Source organism: Physeter macrocephalus, chromosome 16 (assembly GCF_002837175.3).
Source record: "Physeter macrocephalus isolate SW-GA chromosome 16, ASM283717v5, whole genome shotgun sequence".
In the NCBI taxonomy this organism is placed as follows: domain Eukaryota; kingdom Metazoa; phylum Chordata; class Mammalia; order Artiodactyla; family Physeteridae; genus Physeter; species Physeter macrocephalus.
In genome coordinates this window covers 49,793,068-49,819,911 of record NC_041229.1, presented here as the reverse complement: position 1 = coordinate 49,819,911, position 26,844 = coordinate 49,793,068, and the positions used below count along the sequence as shown (strand labels likewise).

At 40.0% G+C, this 26,844-nt stretch overlaps 1 protein-coding gene and 1 long non-coding RNA gene across 10 annotated transcripts in view; one reads left to right on the top strand and one right to left on the bottom strand.

The window, feature by feature from the left end:
- Positions 1-700: 700 nt before the first annotated feature.
- On the bottom strand, positions 701-3,600 carry LOC129392881 (uncharacterized). The gene is made up of 3 exons (XR_008619611.1): positions 3,192-3,600; positions 2,109-2,177; positions 701-1,913 (listed from the first exon to the last, which is right to left on the bottom strand). It is a non-coding gene; the product is annotated as an uncharacterized lncRNA (long non-coding RNA).
- Positions 3,601-3,751: 151 nt separating this feature from the next.
- Positions 3,752-26,844, top strand: part of ANKRD42 (ankyrin repeat domain 42) — a 101,476-nt gene continuing 78,383 nt past the window's right edge. For all 9 annotated transcript variants that reach the window (XR_008615358.1, XR_008615359.1, XR_003676326.1 and 6 more), the window contains exons 1-6: positions 3,752-4,761; positions 8,336-8,502; positions 17,200-17,307; positions 20,269-20,388; positions 21,479-21,614; positions 25,680-25,880. Coding sequence is in view for 6 of the 9 variants with exons in the window: in XM_028477328.2 (XP_028333129.2) it covers positions 4,704-4,761; positions 8,336-8,502; positions 17,200-17,307; positions 20,269-20,388; positions 21,479-21,614; positions 25,680-25,880 (790 nt within the window). In the remaining 3 variants the exon portion in view is untranslated. The remainder of the gene's footprint in view (positions 4,762-8,335; positions 8,503-17,199; positions 17,308-20,268; positions 20,389-21,478; positions 21,615-25,679; positions 25,881-26,844) is intronic.

The following is a 26,844-nucleotide window of genomic DNA, read 5'->3' as shown; positions in this document are numbered from 1 at the left end:
CAAAGTGCGCGGGCTCAGTAGTTGTGACACGTGGGGCTCTCTAGTTTTGGTGCACAGGCTCTAGGGTGCACAGGCTTAGTTGCCCCATGGCATGTGGGATCTTAGTTCCCTGACCAGGGCTCAAACCCGCATCCCCTGCATCGGAAGGTGGATTCTTAACCACTGGACCACCAGGGGAGTCCCCTTGTCCACTTCTTGATAGGTTAATTTCTAGGATATTTTGCCATCATTGCTGCTATTGTGAACAAGATCTTCCTTTACATTTAAATGTAATTATATCTAGTATATAGGTAATCTTAATTCTGTAGGTTGCTCTGATAGCTTATTTTAATAAACTCTTTATTCTAATATTTAATGGTATTTTACAGTTATCTTAGATTTTCCAGGCATACAATTATCATGTCTTAATTTCTTCCTTTCCAATTTCATACTTTATTTATCCTGCTTATTATATTGTGTCCAAAGTTCTCAGAACAATGCTGAATTATAGGAATGATAGCAGATAACCTGGACTATGACATTAGCATGCTGTTTATTTCTGGTTGATACCTTTCATCCAGTTAAGCAAACTTCTCTTTATTACTTGCTTAATATGAATTTTATTTTCTTTTTGAATCAGTAATAGATGCTAATTTTTCAAGTTCTTTTTCAGTATCAATTAAGATCATAGTTTTTCTTTTATCTATTAATGTAGGAAATTTTCATTACTATATTGTCTAATGTTGACCCATCCTGTACTAGAAGGATAAACCCAGCTTGGTTATAACATTATTCTCTAAATGCACTGCTGGCTTCCTAGTTTCCTTAGGATTTTTGCATGTATATTCATAAGTGAGACTGAGGTGTAAGTTTTTCTTCACTATCCTTGTTTAGATTGTTAGGGTTATGCTACCTTCAAAGCTGGAAAGTACTCCATTTTCCTCTATGCCTTGTTCCTAGTGACTTTTGTCTGGGATACATAAGGCATTCTTATTTTTTTTACATTTTTAATTAATTTAATTTATTTTTATTTTTGGCTGCGTGTGTCTTTGTTGCTGTGTGCGAGCTTTCTCTAGTTGCAGTGAGCGGGGGCTACTCTTTGCTGCGGTGCATGAGCTTCTCATTGCAGTGGCTTCTCCTGTTGTGGAGCACGGGCTCTAAGGCATGCAGGCTTCAGTAGTTGTGGCAGGCGGGCTCAGTAGTTGTGGTTCACGGGCTCTAGAGCGCAGGTTCAGTAGTCGTGACACATGGGCTTAGTTGCTCCGCTGCATGTGGGATCTTCCCAGACCAAGGCTGGAACCCGTGTCCCCTGCACTGGCAGGCAGATTCTTAACCACTGCACCACCAGGGAAGCCCAGGCATTCTTTTATAATTATCAGTTTATTAACATTTTCTAACTCTTGAGACAATTTTTTTAAATTTATATTTTCCTAAAAAATTGTCCAAGTCAATTTTCAAGATTATAAGTTTACACTAAATAATTCACTTGTTTTCAAAGTCCCTCATATCTGTAATGTGTTCCCTTTGCTTCTGATATTGTTTTCTCTCCTCTTCTTCCTCAGAGTTGCTGTCTATTTATTGTTCTTTTTGAACACCAGCTACTATTATGATCAATTTTATTTTCTATTTCATTAACTTCTGCTTTTATCTTTAATTCCTTTCAAGTTTATTTTGGGAGATTTTACTTTTTCTGTTTCTCTATGTTTCTGTTTCCTTTTCTGATCCTTTCCACCAAGTGTGTATCCTTTAAGAGTGTGCTGCCTTATTCCCTCAGCCTCAGTTTGTTTATCCATACAACAGAGCAAAAAAGTAATGCCTTTACAATTATTATATAAGTGGCTACAAACACTGTATTAATTTGGAGTTCAGTCATAGTGGGTTCCAACTCCCCACCACCTAGTTATGGAATGTTGGCCAAATCTTGATTTCTTCACCTGTAAAAATAGAAATAATAATACAGATTAAGACTATTTGCAAATCATTTAGCATAAAAACTGGCCCATATTAATAACTCAATAGATGTCTGGTAAGACAACAGGCCTCAGTTGCCCCATTTCCAAAAATGAGAGGATCGGGCTGACTAATCCCAAATTCCTTTCCAACTGAAAAATTTTACTTTTTTTTCTTACTTTTCTTTTGGCCACGCCGAGCAGCATGCAGCATCTTAGTTCCCCGACCAGGGATCAAACCCATGCCCCCTGCAATGGAAGTAGAGTCTTAACCATTGGACCACCAGCAAAGTCCCTGAAAAATTTTACTTTCAATCTATCAGTTCATCCACCAGACAATCAACCAACCATCAACCCACTTACTCACCTACACAACAGTTAGTAAACCCTTCAACTAAGTACTCTAGATGTTAGGAATGCCATGATGAATAATGATACAGTTTCTACCTTCAAGAAGGTCAGAGTCCCTGGGGGGTAGGAGTGAGCACCAACTGTTAAATAGGTAATTGTAATACAGTATGATAAGTGGTCTAATAAAGGCTGTGGGAATTCAGAGACTTCGAGGAGTATGCACAGCAAAATCAAAGATCTAGGTTGGAAACCTAATGCGGGGACTTAATACTTACTAGCTGTGTACCCTCAGGCAATTAACTTTGGTGCTATACTTCTCTAACTGTAGAAAGGAACAGTAATACTATCCTGGTAGGTTATGTTAAGGATTAAACAGAAAAAGTAATATAAAGTGCTTAGTACAGTGCCAGACTCATCATAAGAACTCAACAAATGGAAGTTATTAATGTTACAAGAGGCCATGGAAGTTAAAGAAAGGCATTTACTATATTTCAAGAGAGAAAAGGTAGGGTCAGGGGAATGTGCCAGCTGTGTTCACTAAACAAAACCTGTGGCAAAAGGATGGGAAAAAACAGGGTAAGAGGAAAATCAAGGTGGGTGATGCCCTTGGAGGGCAGAGAATTCTAATTTCTGTGTTTTCAGCTGCTAGCACAAGACCTGACCCATACATTTGCTATAAATATGAATGGAAGAATACACGTTATGCAGTAGGGTTGCAGAAAAAGATCTGGGCCAAACTGTTGAAAGTAAACATTTTACAGTGAAAGGAACCTTGGAGTCAGGAGACCTGGTGCAGTCTTTTGACTGATGACCTGTGTTTTTATACTGGCTTCACAACTTACCTGCTGTTGGATCTTAGCAAATTACTGATACCTTGAATCTCCTCACCTGTAAAATGCGGATAACACCTACCTTACAAAATTAGTGTGAGAATTAGTACCAAGCGATTATCAAAGAGCCTGGCAGTAGTAACACGCAACAATGATAGCGCTGCAGCTGCTAACTCCTCCGTAAGGTCTTTTGTCCATACTTATGAAATGATAGGGTAAGAATATATTTTCTCCAATGCTCCAATCAGCACTTAAAAATGACAGTCGGTTTGCCGAGGATAAAAGGCCCTGCCCGGCCCGAGGCACACACACATGTCACCTACGCCGACACTGCAGTCCTGGAGTCTCCACGTGCGTCGCCGAGCCACGGCGGGTGCGACCTATGCCAGGCCGTTATAGAGGCGGGGCCTAGACAGGCTGAATGTGAGACCGAGCGGAATTTCACCAAAAACCAGTCCATTCCACCATCTCTAGAGGAGAAGCCTTGGAGCCTTGGGGGAAGAAAAAAAGAAAAAAAAGAAAAAAAAGAAAAAAGAAAAAAAAAAAAAAGAAGAGCAGGGAAGCAGGAAGTGACGCACGACCGCGAAGAACCGGAAATGACCGCAGCACGCCGGAAGTTTACTCATATCCAAGGTGACGGCTCCACCACCGCTGCAACCAGGTGGCTGGAGTCGGGACGCTGGAAAGCGACTCAGAGGAGAGGGTACTCGCCGACGGCGGCCGCCGCCACAGCGAATCGCGGGGAGTAGCAACCGAAGACGGCGGCCGCCGCACCAGCCATCGCGTGTGGAGGATAAACGGCCGGCACGGCCATCGCGGCGACCAATCCAGGGAAAGAGTTAGCAAAGGCCAGGGCTTTAGTCGTAGCGAAGACTGGGAAAGAATCCGTGAAGGCAGCGACCACCGCTGCAGGGTACCGACGGGAAGAGCAAGTGAAGACGTCGGCTTCTCCCGCAATGACTCGAGAAGGGTCAGTGAAGACCTGGGCCACCGTCGCAGTGTCTCTCAGGAGAGAGTCAGGGGAGACGGTGGCCACCGTCCCAGCAACTCTTGGGAGAGAGTAAGGGGAGACCGCAGCAGCGACGTGAGTTTAAGTGAAGTCGGAAGCCACCCCACTAGTGACTCCGTGGGAACGGTCAGAGGAGACCGAGGCCTCCGTCTCAGTGGGACTTGGGAGGTAGTCAGGAAGGTCCGGGGTCCCCGAACCAGTGACTCCGGGGAGAGAGGCAGTGACGACTACAGCCGCCGCCTCAGTGGCTCTTGGGAGGGCGGAAGTGTGGATGGCGGCCGCAGCCTCAGCAGTTCCTGGGAGGAGGGGGTGAGTGAAGACCGCGGCTACGTGGCCAGCGACTCCTCCGTGGTGAGCGTCAGCGAAGACGCCAGCCGCCGCCGCTTCTGGGAGAGAGAAAGCGAAGACGAAGGTTCCCGCTGCCGGGGCTCCTGGGAGAGAACGACGGAGGACGGCGTCCCCGGGCCTAGCGACGACGAGGAAGACAGCCGCTGCTGCACTGGCTCGTGGGTGACAGCGAGCGAAGACCGCCGCAGCAGCAGGGGCCAGGACTCGACTCCTCTCCGGAGTCCGAGGGGTCGCACCATGCCCGGGGTGTCCGGTTCAGGCCCCTCCACCTTCTCCACGGAGACTGCGACCCCGTGTGAGTCAGATTACTTCGCTGGCCCTCGTCTCTTCCACACCCCTTTTCTCACTTCAGCTCACAGGAGCTTCGCCCCTTCTGGCAGTTCCCCTTCTCACCTGTCACTCCTCATTTCCCTTAATTGACCTTTCAGTAGGTCCCAAAGCTGCTCACCTGGCCCCCATCCTGCCTTTCAGCTTTACTTCCTTTTTTATTTTTCTATCTGCGCGCATTCCTGAGACTTCGTTCCCAGCTGACATCAACTCTTGTTAAAATGTATGGACCCTTTTAAATTCTTACCGTCTCTGCAGCGTTTGACTCTGTGGAGATATTATTAGACTTATCTCATTTTCTTCCTTCCACTCTACTGACTCTATCTATCTACCTACCTACCTACCTACCTATCCTTCCACTCTACTGACTCTACCTACCTACCTACCTACCTATCCTTCCACTCTACTGACTCTACCTACCTACCTATCTACTTATCTACCCTGAATTTTCTTCTATCCTCTTCTTAAAACGTTGCTTTTTTCCTTGGATAGTGCCATCATTAGTGCTTTTTTCTTTGTCATGTACTATGGCTTCAACCCTACCAACGACCCCGGAATCTGTTATTCATTCAGTCATACAGTAAATATTTATTGAGTGCCTATTATGTGCTTTGTCTTAAGGATATGTAAGCAGAGAAGACAGGCACATTCCTTCCTTCTAGTGGGGAAGATGAATACTCAGCAAGTAATTACTGGTGTGATGAATGCTATAAAGAAGAGTAGAGAGCCATTGGCTCCAGTGTAGGTTGAGGTTGGGGATCAGAAAAAGCTGCCTAATACTGAGACACAGCTAACACTGAGAACTCAACTCCAGACCTCTCACTGGAGCTGCAGACTCATATGTACAACTCCTTTCTGGAACTCTTCCATGGGCACCTCAAGATCAACACATTCAGAATATAATTTTGTATTCATATGCCCTCTCTGTCCTTTAGTGTTCGCTGTCTCTGGCAGTACACCACTTATGTAACAAAGCCAGACACCTTGGAGTTGTCCTGTTACTTTTCCCTTATTTCACCCACTGTATCCATCCAAGTTCAGTTCATCCTGTTTCCTTAATACATGTTGAATCTGTGTCCTTTTCTGTTCCTACTGCCATTCACTTGGTTGAGGGTGGCAACCTCTCTGGTGTAGACTCGTGTAGATATCTTCCTACACAGTCTCCCTGAGTCTCTACTCTTGCCCTTTGCTCAATGAATTCACCTCACTGCAGCCAGCCATATAAACTCAGCATTACAAATCTGATCATTCTTATTCTTCTGCTTAAAATCCCTCAATGACTCCCCACTCTCTGCTCAAGTTCAACAAGTTCCAGCAGAGCCTACCTCTTGTCTAATTCTAACCTCTTTTCCTTCCACGTTATGCTTCAACAATAGGGTGGGTATTTTTATAGTTTCTTGACCTGTCCAGGATGCCTTTCCCCGCATCCTTTTCACCTGGCAAATTCCTGCTAATCCTTGAAGATTCATCTTAGGTGTTACCTTCTCTAGGAATCTTTTTCTGCTCTCCTTCCCTCCTACCCTAGCTGAGTTAGAAGTCTTCTGTGCTTTCATAACTTCTTATGAATATTTCTGTCATTGCTCTTACTACATTGTTTTGTAATTTGTGTTTGTATATCTCTGTTAGTTCCTTGAGGATAGAGACCATGTCTTCATCTTTTTATCCTTATGGTAGATACCAGATTAATGTTGAGTGGATGGATGAGTGGATGAATGAATAAATTGGAACGGAATGTGGTGAGAAAAAAGGCTGTCAAATTAGATGGAGCCAAATTATGGGAGGGCATAGACTGTCATACTGAGGGTTTGGATTTGGTGTTCTAGACTAGCAGTGGATAACCAGAAGCAGTTCAGAGTGGAGGAATGAAGTGATCAGAATAGTGTCCTTGTATACGATGGATTAGAGCATCCCTGTATAAAATGTATTAGAGTGGGTAGAACATCATTTGTAGATCTTGCAGTACTAGTTTAAAGGAGAATAATGGAAGTCCCTGGAGGTCCAGTGGTTAAGACTCCGTGCTTCCACTGCATGGGGCACGGGTTCGATCCCTGGTCGAGGAACTAAGACCCCACATGCCTTACGGCATGGCCAAAATATTAAAAAAACAAACATAAAGGAGAGTAATAAAGGTCTGACCTAGGGGATTAGCATCATTAAACATTTACCAAGTGGTCTGGTTTTCTCGGGGTGCTTCATTACTCTCTTTCCCATATGCATAGATCTTAATTGTTCTTCAAAGTCTTGCTCGAGTGTTTCCTCCTCCTCCTTTATTTTACCTGTAATCTCTTAGGATGTTACTGTCAGGTTTTCGATTTCATCGAATTTATCCCAATAGATTTTAAAGTGTCAGTGGAAAGAAAATGTCTTAAATCCATGTCTATTCATTGTGTTATCGTAGTGCCTGGCATATGGTGCATGCTCAAAGGACTTTTGAGTAAAATGCATAGCATTTTGCTAAGGGTTGGTATAAGATATGATTTCAGCTGTCAAGAAATTAACATGCTAATTGTGGAGAGAGGACGTATACATAGAAAAATAGTAATACAAGGCTGCATAGATTATCTGCCAGAGGTGTTGGTGAGTTCTTTTCAAAACAATTTGAGGTCAGTAATTGTGCCTGTTTGTGTGGTTTAGGAAATGCTTTGATTGAACTATTTACTTCTTCCTTCTCCAATAACTGTCTGTTCGTGCTTAGATACTTGTATTACTTCTGGTTCACAATGCACGTTAAAATATTTCACGGTACAGTAAGGCTGACAATCCAGTCTTGATGTTTGGAACATTATATTATAAAATATAAGACGCTAGAATATATGAAGTAAAAATTGTGACCTGCCATTCCTTTCTTAGTGTAGGACATATGAGAAAGATATGAAAAATATTAGTAAAATATATCTGCCTATGTGAGATAAGGTTCTGATAAAGTCTTTTTCACTGGAGAGTAGGCCTTTGTTACAGAGAATAGCTGGGCAGATTTCAAAATGGTTACCTCTCTCCTCCTTTACCAAAGACATGAGGTGATTTTTCTTGGTTTTTCACAGTGATAATCTGGTGGAGTTTTGAAGGTAAAATCTATGAAAATGAGGGGACCTCCTAAGACTGTGGCCCTGAGGAGTTTCTTACTGTTAGGCTACTACATACCTAGCCCCCAGCAATTTGTCAAAATTACTGTTTAAGTGCTTTTAGAAGCTTATGGTTCTAGTGGCTTCTGCTTCAGGTAAGCTGAACTTGACCGTGTTTCTCTGTATTTGCCTGTCTCTCCAAATTCAGGGTGGCCGTTTGTCCTGAGACCTCAATTCTTTGATGAGTGCAAGAAAAGTTGTTGACTTTGTATGTTCTGCTTTTTTCCTGTATGGATGGGGGTGACAACGTCCGTGCTCTTTACATATTAGAGCTGAAATTGAAGTCAGATTAAGATGTTAAGCACAAACATCTTTGTAGTAAATTATTTGGAAAGCCAAAGTGATTTTGTACTTTCAGTTCAATCATTGCTTTAGTCTTTTTTTAGTTTTGTAATATATTTTAAGCAATTTTGTTTTCAGTAGGTGCCAGGAAGAAAGTGCATTTTGGTAGCATACATGATGCAGTACGCGCTGGAGATGTAAAGCAGCTTTCAGAAATAGTAGAACGTGGTGCCAGCATTAATGAAGTTGACGTTCTCCATAAATTTACCCCTTTACATTGGGCAGCACATTCTGGCAGTTTGGAGGTAAGAAACTATATAAATTATTAAACTGAGGTGAGTTTAATGCTGTTAACAGTTTTGTAAATTTAGCAAACGGGACTGAGGCCTTATGCTAGGCACTGAAAATATTTTTCTTTTCTTTTTTTAAAAAAATTTATTTTATTGAAGTATACTTGATTTACAATGTGTTAATTTCTGCTGTACAGCAGAGTGATTCAGTTATACATTTATATACAAATATTTTTCTTTTCAGTTCAGTCTAACATTTGGGTGTTCTGGTTACCTTTGTAATAAGTTATCCTAAAACTTGGTGGTATAAAATAACCATTTATTTATGCTGAGGAGTGAACCAGGAATTTGGATTTCAGGGACAGCGTCTCTACTCCATGATGCTTGGGGCTCCACCTAGAAGATTTAAAAGACAGGGCTGGAATCTTCTGAAGGCTTGTTCACGTAGACATCTGGTAGTAGGTGCTGGCTGTAGGCTGGGCCCCTTGATCCCTCTCCATGGGGGTCTTTTTGTGAGGTCCCCACACGTGGGTTAGTCGGTGCTTCCTCACAGGGTGGCGGCTGGGTTCCTAAGGCAAGCATAGAGGGTAACTTGCAGAGGATAACGTAATGCATACCTGGCTCTATCAAATCCTAATATTTTTGCTGCAGTTGCTTCAGATTTTTGGAAAAGAAATGGAGTATCACAGATATATTTGAAGTCCCTGAGCACCCCTCCCAGGTGTCATTTCTCTCCTTCCAACTCCAGAGATAACTATTACCCTGAATTTGGTGTTTATTATTACCATATATGTTTTATGCTGTTATTATATATGATTATATCACTGTTTTAAAGGACATCTTTTTTTTAAAAATTTTTTATTATTATTATTTTTTTGCGGTACGCGGGCCTCTCACCGCCGTGGCCTCTCCCGTTGCGGAGCACAGGCTCCGGATGCGCAGGCCCAGCAGCCATGGCTCACGGGCCCAGCCGCTCCGCGGCATGTGGGATCCTCCCGGACCGGGGCACGAACCCCTGTACCCTGCATTGGCAGGCGGACTCTCAACCACTGCGCCACCACGGAAGTCCGGACATGTTTTATACAAATGTCATCATATTATTTGTATTATTCTGCAGCTTGCTTTTTTGTTCAACAATGTGTTTTTGAATTTTAATGACATGGTTACATATATGTACTCTAGTTAATTCCTTTCAGCCATGTTGTAATAGTCTATTCTTAGATGAATATATCAGAACTTATTGATTTTTTTGATTGATGGATATTTCATTGGTTTCAATTTTTCACTAGTACAAGCGGTGCTTAGTGAATATTTTTATGCACAACTTCTTCTTTTTTTTTTTTTCTTTTCTTTTTTTTTGCGGTACGCGGGTCTCTCACTGTGGCCTCTCGCATTGCGGAGCACAGGCTCTGGACGCGCAGGCTCAGTGGCCATGGCTCACGGGCCCAGCCGCTCCGCGGCATGTGGGATCTTCCCGGACCGGGGCTGGGATCCTCCCGGACCGGGGCACGAACCCCTGTACCCTGCATTGGCAGGCGGACTCTCAACCACTGCGCCACCACGGAAGTCCGGACATGTTTTATACAAATGTCATCATATTATTTGTATTATTCTGCAGCTTGCTTTTTTGTTCAACAATGTGTTTTTGAATTTTAATGACATGGTTACATATATGTACTCTAGTTAATTCCTTTCAGCCATGTTGTAATAGTCTATTCTTAGATGAATATATCAGAACTTATTGATTTTTTTGATTGATGGATATTTCATTGGTTTCAATTTTTCACTAGTACAAGCGGTGCTTAGTGAATATTTTTATGCACAACTTCTTCTTTTTTTTTTTTTCTTTTCTTTTTTTTTGCGGTACGCGGGTCTCTCACTGTGGCCTCTCGCATTGCGGAGCACAGGCTCTGGACGCGCAGGCTCAGTGGCCATGGCTCACGGGCCCAGCCGCTCCGCGGCATGTGGGATCTTCCCAGACCGGGGCACGAACCCGTGTCCCCTGCATCGGCAGGCGGACTCTCAACCACTGCGCCACCAGGGAAGCCCACAACTTCTTTTTTTTTTAAATTAATTTATTTTATTGAAGTATAGTTGATTTACAGTGTTGTCTTAATTTCCGCTGTACGGCAAAGTGATTCAGTTATACGTATGTATATACATTCTTTTTCATATTCTTTTCCATTATAGTGTATCACAGGATATTGAATATAGTTCCCTGTGCTGTACAGTAGGACCTTGTTGTTTATCCATTCTGTATTTAATAGCTTGCATCTGCTAATCCCAAACTCCCAATCCACCCTCTCCCACCCCCCTCCCCCTTGGCAACCACAAGTCTGTTCTCTATGTCTGTGAGTCTGTTTCTGTTTCATAGATAAGTTCATTTGTATGCACAACTTCTTATTCTTGGGCTGTGTGCAAAGCCAACTGGAATTTTTCTCATGATTCATGGTTGTGTGTGGGGAGCTTATTTTAGCTATTACATTTCTCCAGTCTGTAGGCTGCAGTAGGCCTATTCACTATACAACTCTCTTTTTTCCCTGCCACACAAACAGAGTCTGCTTTCCATGAATATGGCTTCTCTGTGTGATTTCTTTGTTTGGGCTTTTCTGCTTTTTGGAACCAAATCTGGTCCAAAGAATCTCTCTCCACCAGTTTGTGTGCCCCACTTGAACTGTAGGGGTTTTTGCTTTGGCCTTTTAGTGGCTTCCTCTCACCTGGGAGAAATGTGCCTTGACAGGTCTTTCTGTGCTTACAGCCCTGAGTGGGGATTTTCTCTGCTGTTGGCTCCCACATCCCTGTTTGATCTATACTTTGGCAGCTTTCCCATCTGTTTTGTGGTTTCAGATATCTCCTAGCTTCATCAAAGATGGGGTTTTCTTGCTCTTTTTAAAATTTTTTAAATGATTTTGAAGAGAGGAGGAAATACTGATTTTACTCTGCCATATTTCAAATAGCATAGGACTTGTTGCTATACTATTTATTTCATCTCTTTCCTGGGATCTTTTCAGCTTCTCTGATTAACCTACCCTGCCTTCTCTAAAATTAGTGGTTTTCTTTATGCTCTTGCCAGTGGGTGTCTCTCTTCAACTTTACACTCTGTCTCCAGGCTATTTTTAGATTTCCTTGGCTTAATCACTTCTACATAATAATTCATTGATTTGCTTTCTCTCCAGAATTTGTATTCTGGTTTCTGCATCCGGCGCTTATCAACAGCTCATGCATATCTGACTGGCATCTTAAAATTAGTTGGTCTAAAACTAAACTGTTATTCTTTTCCCTCCCTTTCTTAGTTTTCCAGGCTAATGTCATTTGCATCATATTGAGTTGTCTCAGGATTTTACAGAAGCAAAACACAGTATCAGCATTTGTCTAGGTCAAGTGCTTCATGATGCACATTGATGTAGTGAGAACTGATCCCTAAGTCAGTTGATTCTGTTCCGTCTTTGTCTCTCAAATTTGTCCTTTCCACCTTCATAGTCACTGCCTTAGAGCTACTTGATTTCATTCTTTCCTGTCTTGTCTACTTCTAGTTCGTAACTGGCATACAAAATTATTGCTCTAAAACAAAAATCTGCTATTACTTAAAACCTTCCTTAAGTCCCCGTAGTGACTCTCTATACCCTGTAGGATAAAGTTTAAGCTATTTAATACGGTAGACTTACCTCTCCAACCTCATCTCCCATCAGACTTGTTTTATGCTGCAGTACTGGTGACTACTGTCATTTCCCAGACTAGTCCACTGTTTCATATTATCATAGACTGTATACATGTCATTTCATCTGCCTGGTCTCACCTCTTCCCAGTGGTTAGCTTGTTGAAATCCAGGTCAGGTAGCACCCGCTTGGCAGGGCCTTCTGTGTTTCCCCCCTCACTATCATCCAACTAGCAACTTTTCCCTCAATTTTACACACATTAAAAAATTGTATTTATCACATTGAATTGCATTCTCTGTTAGATATTTTTTAATATTCTTTTTTAAAAATATTTATTTATTTATTTGGCTGTGCCGGGTCTTAGTTGCAGCATGCGGGATATAGTTCCCTGAGCAGGGATCGAACCCGGGCCCCCTGAATTGGGAGCACGGAGTCTTAACCACTGGACCACCAGGGAAGTCCCTCTCTGTTAGATTTTGAGCTCTTTGAAGGTACCATTTGGGTTTTATTTATCTTTTTTTCCACAGCATCTAGCATAGTGTCTGGCATATTGGAGTCACATTGCGGGTTCCCAATAAATGTTTGTTGTATTGATGAATTTGTTGAATTAAATTTATATTTTTACTGTCTAGCATAGTGCATAGCAGCTGTTCAAGAAATGTTTGTTAAATTTTAACAAAAATAAATCTAGATCAAAAGGTTTTGGCGCCTTTCTACTTTCTCATTTGAGGATTATCTCCCAATTCTCTATTTGAGTACTGCATTAATACCTTTACTTTTTTTTTTTTGGTGCGCGGGCCTCTCACTGTTGTGGCCTCTCCTGTTGCGGAGCACAGGCTCCAGATGCGCAGGCTCAGCGGCCATGGCTCATGGGCCCAGCTGCTCCGCAGCACGTGGGATCTTCCCAGACTGGGGCACGAACCCGTGTCCCCTGCATCGGCAGGCGGACTCTCAACCACTGCGCCACCAGGGAATCCCAATACCTTTACATTTTGTTATCCTTTCTGAAATTTCTTAAGACTCATGGTACTTATGTTGGTACTATAAAATGATCACTAAATTAACAGCTGGTGAAAACTGTGTTTTGTTAGACTTCATTTTTTTTCTCCTGTCAGATGAAATCAGCTTTTGAGCCCCTGTAGTAAACTTTTATTTCAGATATACTTTGCACCTTCAGAATTTTCTTTTTTTAAAAAAATTTCTGTCTCTTTATTTTCTATTTGATGAATCATTGTCATATTTTTGTTTAATTCATTAAAAATAATTTAAAAAAAATTAATTTATTTGGCTGCATTGGGTCTTCATTGCTGCGTGCGGGCTTTCTCTAGTTGCAGCGAGTGGGAGCTACTCTTTGTTGTGGTGCACGGGCTTCTCATTGTAGTGGCTTCTCTTGTTGCGGAGCCCAGGCTCTAGGCGTGCGGGCTTCAGTAGTTGTGGCACGTGGGCTCAGTAGTTGTGGTGCACAGGCTTAGTTGCTCCGGGGGTTTTTAACCACTGCTAACAGGGAAGTCCCAACATAAATTCTTTAAAAAAATAATTTCTTTTAGTTCTCTAAAGCTATATTTAGTAGCTGCTTTGCAGTCTTTCTGAGTTGAGCATCTGGGCCCTCTCAGAGATGGTTTCTTTTTTTTTCTTTTTTTTTTTTTTTTTTTTGTCCACAGCTCATGGCATGTGGGATCTTAGTTCCCTGACCAGGGATGGGACCTGTGCCCCCTGCATTGGAAGCGCGGAGTCTTAACCACTGGACCGCCAGGGAAGTACCTCAGAGATGGTTTCTATCAGTTCCTTTTTTTTTCCTGTGTATGTGTTATACATTCTTGTTTTCTTTATATGTCTCACAATTTTTTAGTTTCCCAGGCTCTAGGCGTGCGGGCTTCAGTAGTTGTGGCACGTGGGCTCAGTAGTTGTGGTGCACAGGCTTAGTTGCTCCGGGGGTTTTTAACCACTGCTAACAGGGAAGTCCCAACATAAATTCTTTAAAAAAATAATTTCTTTTAGTTCTCTAAAGCTATATTTAGTAGCTGCTTTGCAGTCTTTCTGAGTTGAGCATCTGGGCCCTCTCAGAGATGGTTTCTTTTTTTTTCTTTTTTTTTGTCCACAGCTCATGGCATGTGGGATCTTAGTTCCCTGACCAGGGATGGGACCTGTGCCCCCTGCATTGGAAGCGCGGAGTCTTAACCACTGGACCGCCAGGGAAGTACCTCAGAGATGGTTTCTATCAGTTCCTTTTTTTTTCCTGTGTATGTGTTATACATTCTTGTTTTCTTTGTATGTCTCACAATTTTTTAGTTTGGACATTTTGAAAACTGAACATTTAATTTTTTGCAGTGCTTAGTATTTATTAGGTGCCTTGAGTTTTGGTATGTATTGACAAAGTGTATTGTCTATTCCTCACAATAACTTTGATATTAGAATTCTTTTTAAAAAAATTTTATTGAAGTATAGCTGATCTACAATGTTGTGTTAATTTCTGCTGTACAGCAAAGTGACTCAGTTATACATTGCCCCCTGCAGTGGGAGTGTGGCATCCTAACCACTGGACTGCCAGGGAATTCCCCTCTTGTTTTTATTTTTAAGCCTGGCTTCATAGGGGTCACCCCTGGGTCAGCATAGCTTAGTGATCAGCCAGTGATTAATCAGAGGTTGTGCCTAAATACCTTGAGCCAGTAAGGAGTCCATCTTTTGCTGATAGATCTGTTTGGGGTTTGGGGAGTGTTTTCAAAGTTCAAGCAGTTTACAAGTCAGCCTGGCTTTTTTTTTTTTTTTTTTCCCTGTGTTTTCAAGGCCTTATGTCTAGCCAAGAATGTCTAGCCAACTTGGGACCTCTTCAGTCTTTCCTGAGTATGAGTGACTTTGTACATGTACACAGCTTTTTAGATCACAAGGGATAAGTGGAATCTTAGCAAGGCCCACTTTGGCTGTCTCATTTCTTGTATTTTTCTGTTGATTTTCTAGGTGGTTTTTAGTTTTGTTGTTTGCCCCAACAAGTGTCATGACTTCAGGCTAGCTCTGATGTTGGCTTTCCTAAATTGTTGCCACTGAGGATTAGAATTGTTTTTGAAAATGTGCCTGGGCATGGACTTTTCAGTCCCTCCAGCAGGGCAGTGGAGCTGTCCACCTGGGTAGAACTTATGCATCATGACGCTGGGGGTAAGGATCCTTGTAGTCCCAGGCTACTATGCCACGGGCTCTCCGTGTTCTGAGAATCAGTAGATTTTTCTTGAATAAATGCTTCTCATTTTGTTGTATGCCTTCCAGAGTCTTTAAATGGTTTTTTTTTGGCCGCACCACGTAGCATGTGTGATCTTACTTCCCCAACCAGGGATCAAACCCGTGCCCCCTGCAGTGGAAGCGTGGAGGCCTAACCACTGGACTGCCAAGGAATTCCCTAAATGGTTGTTTTTGACAACTTTGTCTAGCTTTGTCATTGCTTCCTGGGGAGGTTTTACTAAGCTCCTCACTTAGCCATTTCTGAAGTCCTGCTGATTGGTCAGTTGATTTTTGACAAAGATGCAAAGGCAATCTAATGGAGAACAGATAGTATTTTTATTAAATGGTGCTGGCACAGTTGGACAGTCATACGTAAGAAAGTGAGCCTCAACTCATACTTGCTACCATATGTGAAAACGTACTAAAAGCAGATGATAAACAAATGTAAAACTTAACCTTATAAAACTTCTAGAAGAAAACATAGGAGAAAATCTTTGCAAATCATAAACATGACTAAGAACTTGTAGCCAGAATATATGAGACACTCACAATTCAATAGTAAGAAAACAACCCAATTAAAAACGGGCAAATGACTTCAATAGACACTTTCTCAAAGAGGACATGTGGATGGTAATGAGCACTTGAAAAAAGTGTTCAACATCATTAGCCATTAGGGAAGTGCAAATTAAAACCACAATTAGGTGTCACTACACACCGGTTAGTATGGCAAAACAAAAACAAAAGCATAACCCAGAGAAATGGTAATACCAAATATTGACAAGGATATGGAGCGACTAGAACTCTCATACACTGCTGGTAGAAATGTAAAATGGTACAGTCACTTTGGAAAACAGTTTGGCAGTTTCTTATAAAGTTAAACAACATATACTTACCTGTGTCCCAGAAATCTCACTTCTGCATATTTACCCCGGAGAGATAAATAACTTGTACATGAATGTTTATAGTGGTTTTATTCTCCAGTACCTGTACAGTGTTAGCATATAGTTGGTTCTCCATAAATATTTGTTGAGTAAATGAATGACTTACTGTGATTATTAGTGAGGTTCAACTCCACCCCCCCATATTTTATTGGCCATTAATCTCCATGACAGGCAAATGATGCCTAAATGATTTGCCTTTTCAAAAAATGATATCGCAATGATTGATGTGACAGTGTATCTTAATGATACAATCAATTCTTTTATAAAGAAAGAAACTTCTTTAAGGTGGAATCTACAAACTTGAACATATAAAGAGAGTAACACTATATGTGGCACAGACCTCTAGTACTGAATTATATTGAGACTTAAGTTAATTTTAAAAAATCTTAAATGAAGATGTATTTTACTCCCTCACTTTGTTTAATATGCCACTTATTTTCTTAGAAAGTATCATCAGAATTACAGTGTCTTCTCTGATACAGAAGTTTCTGGATCCATTTAAAGATCTATGGCAGAGATTGTAAATTGGTAGCCATTGAGTGAATCTGACCACAGATGTGTTTTGTTTGGCTTGCAGAGTATTGGTCAAACGTAAGATATGGACCAGCATTTCACTCATTGCAAAAACTGGCTGGGATTGAGTAGTATTTCAAGTAGTAGTATGGACAAGGAATATGGTCTCCAGTTTGCCACAGCTCCTGCCACTCCATATTGTTTACCCAACAGTAAGGTCAAATGTGGGTTACCATATCATTGTGCTTGTGTTTTTCTTATACCTGGCCCCCTCATTCATTTATGATGCTTCTCAGGCTGTAGTATTTCATGATGATAGACTAACTTTAAAGATATAAAAATGTTAAAAATATCTGCTAACATCTGTTAACGTGGGTATTTTCTTAACGTAGTGTCTTCATTGGCTTCTCTGGCATGGAGCTGATCTCTCACAAGCAACCGTGACAGGTTGGACAGCAGCTCACATAGCTGCCATCAGGGGACAGGATGCTTGCATGCAGGTAATAATAACTTTGGTTACTTTTTTTAAAAAATTCAATAAGTTTAATTACTTTAGCATAGTTCTGTTGGGCTATTGCCTTTATTCTAGTAATTTGATCCCATAGACTTAGTAGGTCTATGTTCTAAACAAAAACTTACTGGATTCCAGGACTCAGATATTTTGGTACCAACTGTCACTCAAACAGATTGTATAAGATCGGAAATTATATTATTTCTAAAGCAGTTGGCTATGTGTTTGGGTTGTTTTAAGGGATGTCATAGTCATGCCCAGATTATCTTCTTTATAGCTTGCCATGCCTAAAATTCCTCATTTAATGTATTTCCTGGCCAGAGTTATACATTAATATGTGGCAGGATCTAGTTTATTCGAGTAAATAGACTTAATCAATGTCGTGAAATGGACTGGAACTTCGAGGAATACAAAATCATATGAGCAAACAGTCCCTGCCTATAAGAAGCCTGAGATTCTATTGGGAATGACAGTAGCTTTACTCAGTGAGTTACAAAACAGTACAAATCACAGTCTCTGAGTAAGGTTCTCATGAAAAGTATAGATGAGAAGAACTGTAGAACTTAAGAGAAGATAGGGGAATCATAAATGGAGGAAATGAAACTTCAGCTAATCCTAAAAGAATGGGTTGATTTTAAAAAGATAAGTAGAGAAGAAGCATTGTAGGTGGGGACGGTGTCAGGAGCAAATAAAAATAATGATTTTTATTTATTGAACACTTTTTATGTGTCAATCACCGTCTCCCATGCATCACTTCATTTAATACAATAATCTTATGAGTTTCCCTTCATGTAGATTAGGAAACAGATTCAGAGAGTTAAGTTCGTTGCTTAAGTTAGTGACAAAGCCAGGGTTTGAACCTACACTTTGTCCCATTAACCTCTATGCTATAATTCTATGTGAAATCTTTGAATTGGAAAAATGAGGTGTGTTCAAGGAATATACCATTATATGAGTTTGACTGAGTGTAGATGATTTGTTCTGAACTAAGTTTAGATAAAGCCAGATTTGTAAAATGTCTTAGGAGTAGAATAAAGATTCATTTGTATAGGAAAGAGAATTTTATATGTATACTATACACATGTATATGTGTGTGTATATATATGTATATACACACACACATACATACATACACACACATGCACATAGACATTAACAGGGGAATGTGGTAATGAAAACAATATTTCAGGAAATTATTCTAGCAAGATGTATCCAGGATTATGTAGGATGAAGAGAGAGTTTGGAAGCAAGATAATCAGATACTTTTGGTATTATCACTAACCGTAGAGGGTGAGATTAGTTGGTGGCAGTGGGAAACAAAGAAAATTATTTAAAACATCTTGCATAGCAGGCATTGGCAAAGTGTAGTGAGACTAAGGTTTTGACTCAGAACGACATAATTATGGCACTATAGATAGGGACATCTGAAAGGCAGGGGAGGTTTGGGAGGAAGGATGTTGAGTTCAACTTTGGCCCATGTTGAGTTTAAGGTGCCTATAGGTCATTTGGGTGCAGAAGGACAGGGCAGTTGAAAAGGACACTGGTGACAAAGATTTCAGGAGTAATAAAGCTTAGAGAAGAGTACAGAGTACTGAGGATTGAATGTTGAAGAATGTTACTAGTAGCGATGGGAGGAAGCAGCGAAATGAGTAAGGAATTCAGAGGAGAAAGAGAGATAGAGAGCCAGGACCCATTAGCGCTGTGCAAGTGAAGGAAGAAGTTGAAGTCAGGCAGATTATCACGTACAGAATAAAACTAAGGGGAATAGCACTTAAGGAAATGCCATTGAACTAGAGAACTCTCTATAGGGGGAGGTTGGCTATATTTCTATGCAGTGATAGGGACAGCACCCAATTTGCAGGTGGATTTGAAGTTGAGGCATTGAGGTATTTGAAAAGTAGGCAGTGAAAGGAAGGAGCAAATACAATAGTAACTTAAGGGCATATCAGGGTCAAATGAAGCTTTACTTGATGCTTTCCTTCCTCTAAGCATTAGTTTAACCCACTCCCTCTCCCTTGATTGTCCTTCTGTTCCCCAAAGTTATCTCTTCATTCTTAGAGCTTTTTTGATGCTTTGGGGTACTGTACTGTGTAGTTGTTACTTACCAAGGACTGCTTTGTATAGTTGATTGTCTTTGTCTCTACATGTGTCCTAATTCCCTAAGTTGATATATCTTCATATTCTTTGTAGTGACATAGTAAGCACTCAGTATGTGGTTTGTGATGATTATTGACTAGTTTGTTAATGGGAGTCAGGCAAAATCATGGATACTGTTCTTCCTAAAACTCTTGGTAGGAATTATGACTAAGTAAACTTTTGCTGAGATGCTGGTAAATATAGGCTGGTTAAAGGAAAAAAAGTCTGAGGGAGATAAAACTGAAAAATATTTGCTAATAATTTTTTAAACCAATTACTCTGTATATTATATAAAGGGGTGTGTTGTGTATATGATATAACCCATATACAGAAACTGGGCCAATTGTAAATTCAGATGGAATCTCCTCAGATGCCGTTAGAATTTTGATTTGGAGCTTAGAACTAGTTACTTTAGTAATGAAATCCTTTTATTGTATTCAAAACCCAGTTAATAAAAGATTTTGAAATAGAGGAAGTTTAAATTTCAATTTTATTAGCTTAGCATTAAATTATTTAAGTTAGTGGTTGTTAATCTGTGCTCATGAAAAGTTTGTTTTATAAATTGCATGTACATGCTCAAATCAGAATGTGAAATCGGGTATACATGTCTCCTAGGCAATGTTAAAAAGGATCTCAAGCATTTTCTTAGGACTAGCTAAGAATTTCTCACACTTTGTGTGTAGCACACATGTAAGAACTTACATAATAGCTTAGCTATAGGTTAACAAATTCCTTGCCTTTAAATAATCTACATCTGCATTTATGATTTAACATCTATAGTCATATAAACTCATTCTTATTTCTCTACTTCCAGGCTCTTATAATTAATGGAGCCAATCTGGCAGCTCAAGATGATCGTGGATGCACTCCTTTACACCTTGCTACAACACACGGACATTCTTTCACTTTACAAATAATGCTCCGAAGTGGAGTGGTGAGGGATTCCTGTTAATAAGTGAGAATGTATAATGATATGGACTATAGTCCATACAGTCCATATCATATGGACTAACATTTGGTAGTCTGGTTATCTCTTCCTGACTTTGTAAATCCCTTATGTGACTTTGAGGAAGTAATTTGATCTCTCTCTTTAGCTTTTCTATCTTTAAACATGGGAGCAATAATTTAGATAAATCATCAACAACAACAACAAAAACAGCTTAGTGGTACAAAATATTTCAGAGGCTATGGATTCTTCATGTCAGTTCAGAGTTTAGCAGGGAAGATACTGAAGCTTCCAGACACATCTTAACCAGGGATTGTAAATATTTCTGAATTGCTGTGTGTTTACCTGTTTCTTTTGTAACTCTTATTTCATACGCTAGTTTAGAAAGTGATATATATCTGCAGAAATTTCATTTATTGTGATATTTATTTTTAATATTACCCAGTGGTTGTAAAAAATAACTTCTATAAGAGTTAAATATTTTTTCATTAACTCTTTGGTTATGTTCCCAAGGATAAGATTTGATCATTTGTTTTAGATTTTTTTGTTGTTGTTGTTGTTTTTGCGGTACGCGGGCCTCTCACTGTTGTGGCCTCTCCTGTTGCGGAGCACAGGCTCCGGACGCGCAGGCTCAGCGGCCATGGCTCACGGGCCCAGCCGCTCTGCGGCATGTGGGATCTTCCCGGACCGGGGCACGAACCCTTGTCCCCTGCATCGGCAGGCGGACTCACAACCACTGCGCGACCAGGGAAGCCCAGATTTGATCTTTTGAATCCATCTCTTTCATTTTACTGGTCAGGAACTTGTGACCAGTAAAATGACTAGTTAAGTTCCTTTTTAGAAACGATTTTTATGTGGCTAGTTATGTTCTTTTTTAAAAGAGTTTATAATTTCATTTGTATATTATTAGCTCATATGTTCAAATCAGTGGTTGCAGTAAATATTTCTATGATATTTAGTGTTTGCCTTATAGTTTTAAGAACAGCCTCCAATTCTCATTTGCAGAATTAAGCTGCTAGACTTAGTGTTTCCCCTACAAAACATAAAAAAACTGAGTCCTTATGAATGTTACCTCTAGGATCCCAGCGTGACTGATAAGAGAGAGTGGAAACCTGTGCATTATGCAGCTTTTCATGGGCGGCTTGGCTGTTTGCAACTTCTCATTAAATGGGGATGTAGCATAGAAGATGTGGACTACAATGGAAACCTTCCAGGTATTTGCAAAAGCAAATATTTTGTTTTTCTATTAATGAAAACTTTAACAATGTTTGGTCATGTTTAAGAAATTTGAACTGTCATCATTCTAAGGTTTCCTAACAAAACTAAAGTAGTAAATATGTTGGCATGAACATTTTTTATCTTATAATATGTCTATGTTATGTACCCATCATGTGACTAATTTTTTTTTTCTGGAACCATATTTGCAAAAGAGAAATATCCAAAATTAAACTTGGATTTACACTTCCCACCAGCTGTTTCCCTCATCTACTCTCTAGTGTTATTGTTTTTTAACTTCATATGTCTCTTCCCCACAAACTACTTAAAAAAATAATAGTACAGATGGTGGACACTAGTGTATTTGAGTTAATTTGCTAATTGCAGTTGTCTAGTCTGCGGTCAACTAGCCAGTTGAGACCTATGCTCTTAAGTACCCTGTCTTCTTCTAAGAGGTGATGTAGAAGTTCAGAAGAGAGTTAGACCACAGTGAGATTGGTTACTGAAACAATACTTGAACTATGTCTTAAAGGAATCTTAGGTAGCAAACAAATGAAGGGGAAGTCCAGGCAAAATAATCACTTTGATTATTAAAAACTCCCTAGATCCCAGTGGATCTCTGATTCCTTAGCTTGGCTTGCTGGGCCTTCATAATTTGGCTCTGACCTTCCTCCCTGCCCTCATCTTCCATCCCTTGACACTGCTATCTTGGATCATTTTGCTTCTTTCCGAAGGACATCCTTTAGCGTTCATTTAGTGAAGGTTTGTTGGTATGAACTCTCTCAATTTTTGTGTATCTGGAAGTAACTATTTTACTCTCAGTCTTTTTTTTTTTTTTTTTTTGGTACACGGGCCTCTCACTGTTGTGGCCTCTCCCGTTGCGGAGCACAGGCTCCGGACACGCAGGCTCAGTGGCCGTGGCTCACGGGCCTAGCCGCTCCGCGGCATGTGGGATCTTCCTGGACCGGGGCTCGAACCCGCATGCATCCCCTGCATCGGCAGGCGGACTCTCAACCACTGCGCCACCAGGGAAGCCCACTCTCAGTCTTTTTAAAAAATTTTTTATATTTGACGTATAACATACATACAGAAAAACGCTCAATTCAAATGCACAGCTCACTAAATTATCACAAGTGAACACTTCTCTGTGACCATCAGCTAAATCAAGAAACAGGGTAGTCTCCTTCGTGTCCTCTGTCTAGTTACTGCCAACTTCCAAAGTTAATCACTACCTTGACTTCCAACATAAAAATTAGTATTGTTTTTTTTCTGAACTCCATGGAATAAAATAATACAGTGGTGTCCTTTTGTGTGTGGCTTCTTTTGACTTTCCAAAGTGGTTGTTATCAATTTATACACCCACAAGCAGTGTTTAAGGCATTCAGTTACTCCACTTTCTCATCAGCACTTGGCACTATCAGTTTTTGTAGTTTTAGTCATTCTTTTGAGTGTAGAGTAATATCTCATTGTGGTTTTAATTTGAATTTTCCCTGATGACTAGAGATGTAGAACATCATTTCATATGATTAATGGCTGTTTAGTTATTTTTTTCTGTGAAATACCAGTTTGAAGCTTCTGCATTTTTTTTTTAATTGAGTTGTTCCTCTTTTTTTCTAATTGAATTGTAGGGGTTGTTTATAAGTTCTAGCTACAAGCTCTTTGTCACTTACATGTGTTGCAAATATCTTTTCCATTTAAGTGTCTTTTCCATTCTATTGTCTTGCCTTTTCATTCTTTTAAGATATCTTTTGATGAATAGAAGTTTTCATTTTACTGTAGTCCAGTTTAATAAGCTCTTCCTTTATGGTTAGTACTTTCTGAATCCTGTTAAAAAAAAAAGTAAGGAAAGACTTCTTTTAACAGGATTCAGAAAGTCTTCATTTCATGAAGACACTCTTTTATATTATCTTCTAGGAATTTTATTATTTTACTTTCACATTTCCACCTGGAATTGACTTTTCTTTAATACAGGTAGGGGGGAATTTCATTTTTATTTAGTTCTTTATTGAATTTGCCTGATCACTTTGTTAGTCTCTTGTTGCCCGCTCATTGAAAAAAAAATTCAACTTTTATTTCCTTAAACATGTATAATTATTTTATAACCATGTGTAGTATATTTTTAATAGTATAAGGTAGAGGTTAAGAATGTGGCCTCAGGACTAGACTGCTTATATTCAGACCTCTCTCTTAAAAACTATTAATTCAAAATTTATTAAGCATCTGTGTGTCAGTCCCTAGGTGCTGGGGATACCACTGCAAATAAAACAGACAAAAGTCTCTGCCTTTGTGTGTGGTGAGGGGGGAGACAGAGAATAATAAAAATGAATGAACAGAATATATATTATATTAAATAGGTATATGTGTTAGGATTAAATAGCAAAGGGGAGTAGAGTGCTACAGGGGATGAAGTTTGAAATAGGGTAGTCAGGGAAGCCTTCACTGAAGAGGTGACAGTTGGGTGAAGACTTGGAATTGAGGGAGCAAGTCTTGATATCCTGGGGGAAAAACATTTTAGGAAGATGTAACAGCAATGTGTAAAGCTCCTGAGGCAGGGTTGTGCCTTGCGTATTTCAGTAACAGCAAGTCAGTGTGGTTGGAACAGAAGTGAGGGGGTAATAGATGATGAGGTCAGAGAGGTAACAAGAGCCATTGAAGGATTTTGAGCGTGGGAGTGACATGATCTATGTTTAAAACCATCATTTTGGCTATTGTGTTTATAATACTAGATTGTAGTGAGGGTGTGGGCATGAGCGGTTAGGAGCTTGATGCAATAATTTAGGTTACTGTTTGGTTGGACTAGATAGTGAGAAGTAATTGGGGTCTGTGTATCTTTTACAGATAGAGCCAGTAAGATTTGTTGATTGATTAGATGTGGGGAGTGACAGAAATGGGAGTCAAGGATGGCTCCAGGGTTTTTGGCCTGACCTTCATGGAAAGGAGAGCATTTCCATTAACTGAGATGGGGAAAGCTGTGTAAGGAATATGTATGCAAAAGGGTAAGGAGTTCAGTTTTTGACCTGTTAAGTTCAAAATGCCTATGATACATTTCATGTATATGATGAGTAAGCAGTTAGAGGAGTCTGAACTTTCAGGGGGAGTTTTTTAGTGGAAGGTTCAGCTGAGAAAGTGTACAGTGGCATGTGCCAACTACTTATCTTGTGGACATTGTTACTTAGTTTTACTGGTCACTTGGGCACTGCCCTACTTCTCCAGAGCCAAGATTTGTATACAAATTGGAGTCTTTCCCAAATAGTCACTTCTCAAGAGGTGTAAAGGCTCTCTTGTTCTTTGTAATCATTGCCTCTAAGCTTGTAATACCCCAGGACCATTCCTGTTTTTTGCAGCTTTTGGGTTATGGCTGTCCCTCAATCTGATTCATTATATTGATATTTTCTTTCAGGGATTCCTTAACATTTCTTGTCTGTTCATGATGTTCTTGTCTGTTTTTCTTGTCCTTTGTGGCTTTAAAAAATATCTTTCTATTATTTTCAAGAATTTAAGAGAAGAAATGGTGAAATAGTGTGTGTGCTTAGTCTGCAATTTTGATCTAGTCTTCTTGTTTATAATAAAAATGTTTATGAAAAAGTGACAAAATACATAGTGATACAAATAACATCACCCCTATTTGCATAGTGACTATTTTGGTTTATTTGTGCCACTTTTTTCCAAAATATTAAGATAAATTTATCTATCTAGCACCTATATTACATAGAAGGCATTTTTTTCATATAATTATAAGCTGCACAGTTGGGATTTCACTTTCCAAGAAAATTTTCTGAGACCTGCTCTTTGGTGACCCTCACTTGGCCTCTCTACATTCACAGTAAGTGTAGCTATTCAACCATTTAATCTACTGCTGTGGCTTGACTAGAAGGCTGACTGAGTAAGGACATGTAAGCTGGAAAAATGGTCTGTTATCCTTGCATCCAGAGTACATCCCTGTTATATAGGATAGGTATAGTTGTCTTCCTAGGAGGATTAGAGTTAATGTGCTGTTTCTTTTTTCAAGATACTTTATTGTCAATTTAAAGTTCAATTATTATTATTTTTTCTCTCACCTATAGTTCATTTAGCAGCCATGGAAGGCCACCTTCACTGTTTTAAATACCTACTCAGTAGAATGAGCAGTGCCTCCCAAGCTTTGAAAGCCTTCAATGATAATGGAGAAAATGTATTGGACCTAGCCCAGAGGTTCTTTAAGCAGAACATTTTACAGTTTATCCAGGGGGCTGAGTATGAAGGAAATGATACAAAAGATCAAGAAAGTAAGTAATAAACCTGAAGTGTTTTAGCATTTAATAAGTAGAATAAATGGAGGAGGAAAAGAAAGGAGTTATAAGACAAATGTTATATTAAAATGTTATGTATCATTTTCCATACATTCATCCAGATTCTCTTCTTTATATGAAATATTTTAAGCAGAAATATAGAGAGATTAATGTAATATAATGAACACTTCTTTTTTTAACATCTTTATTGAAGTATAATTGCTTTACAATGGTGTGTTAGTTTCTGCATTATAACAAATTGAATCAGCTATACATACACATATATCCCCATATCCCCTCCCTTTTGCGTCTCCCTCCCACCCTCTCTATCCCACCCCTCTAGGTGATCACAGAGCACCCAGCTGATCTCCCTGTGCTATGCGGCTGATTCCCACTAGCTATCTGTTTTACATTTGGTAGTGTATATATGTCCATGCCACTCTCTCACTTTGTCCCAGCTTACCGTTACCCCTCCCCGTGTCCTCAAGGCCATTCTCTATGTCTGCGTCTTTATTCCTGTACTGCCCCTTGTCCCAGCTTACCCTTACCCCTCCCCGTGTCCTCAAGGCCATTCTCTATGTCTGCGTCTTTATTCCTGTACTGCCCCTAGATTCTTCAGAACCATTTTTTTTTTTTTTTAGATTCCATATATATGTGTCAGCATACGCTATTTGTTTTTCTCTTTCTGACTTCACTCTGCATGACAGTCTCTAGGTCCATCCACCTCACTACAAATAACTCAATTTCATTTCTTTTTATGGCTAAGTAATATTCCATTGGATATGTGTGCCACATCTTCTTTATCCATTCATCTGTCGACAGACACTTAGGTTGCTTCCATGTCCTGGCTATTGTAAATAGTGCTGCGATGAACATTGTGGTACATGACACTTTTTGAATTATGGTTTTCTCAGGGTATATGCCCAGTAGTGGGATTGCTGGGTTGTATGGTAGTTCTATT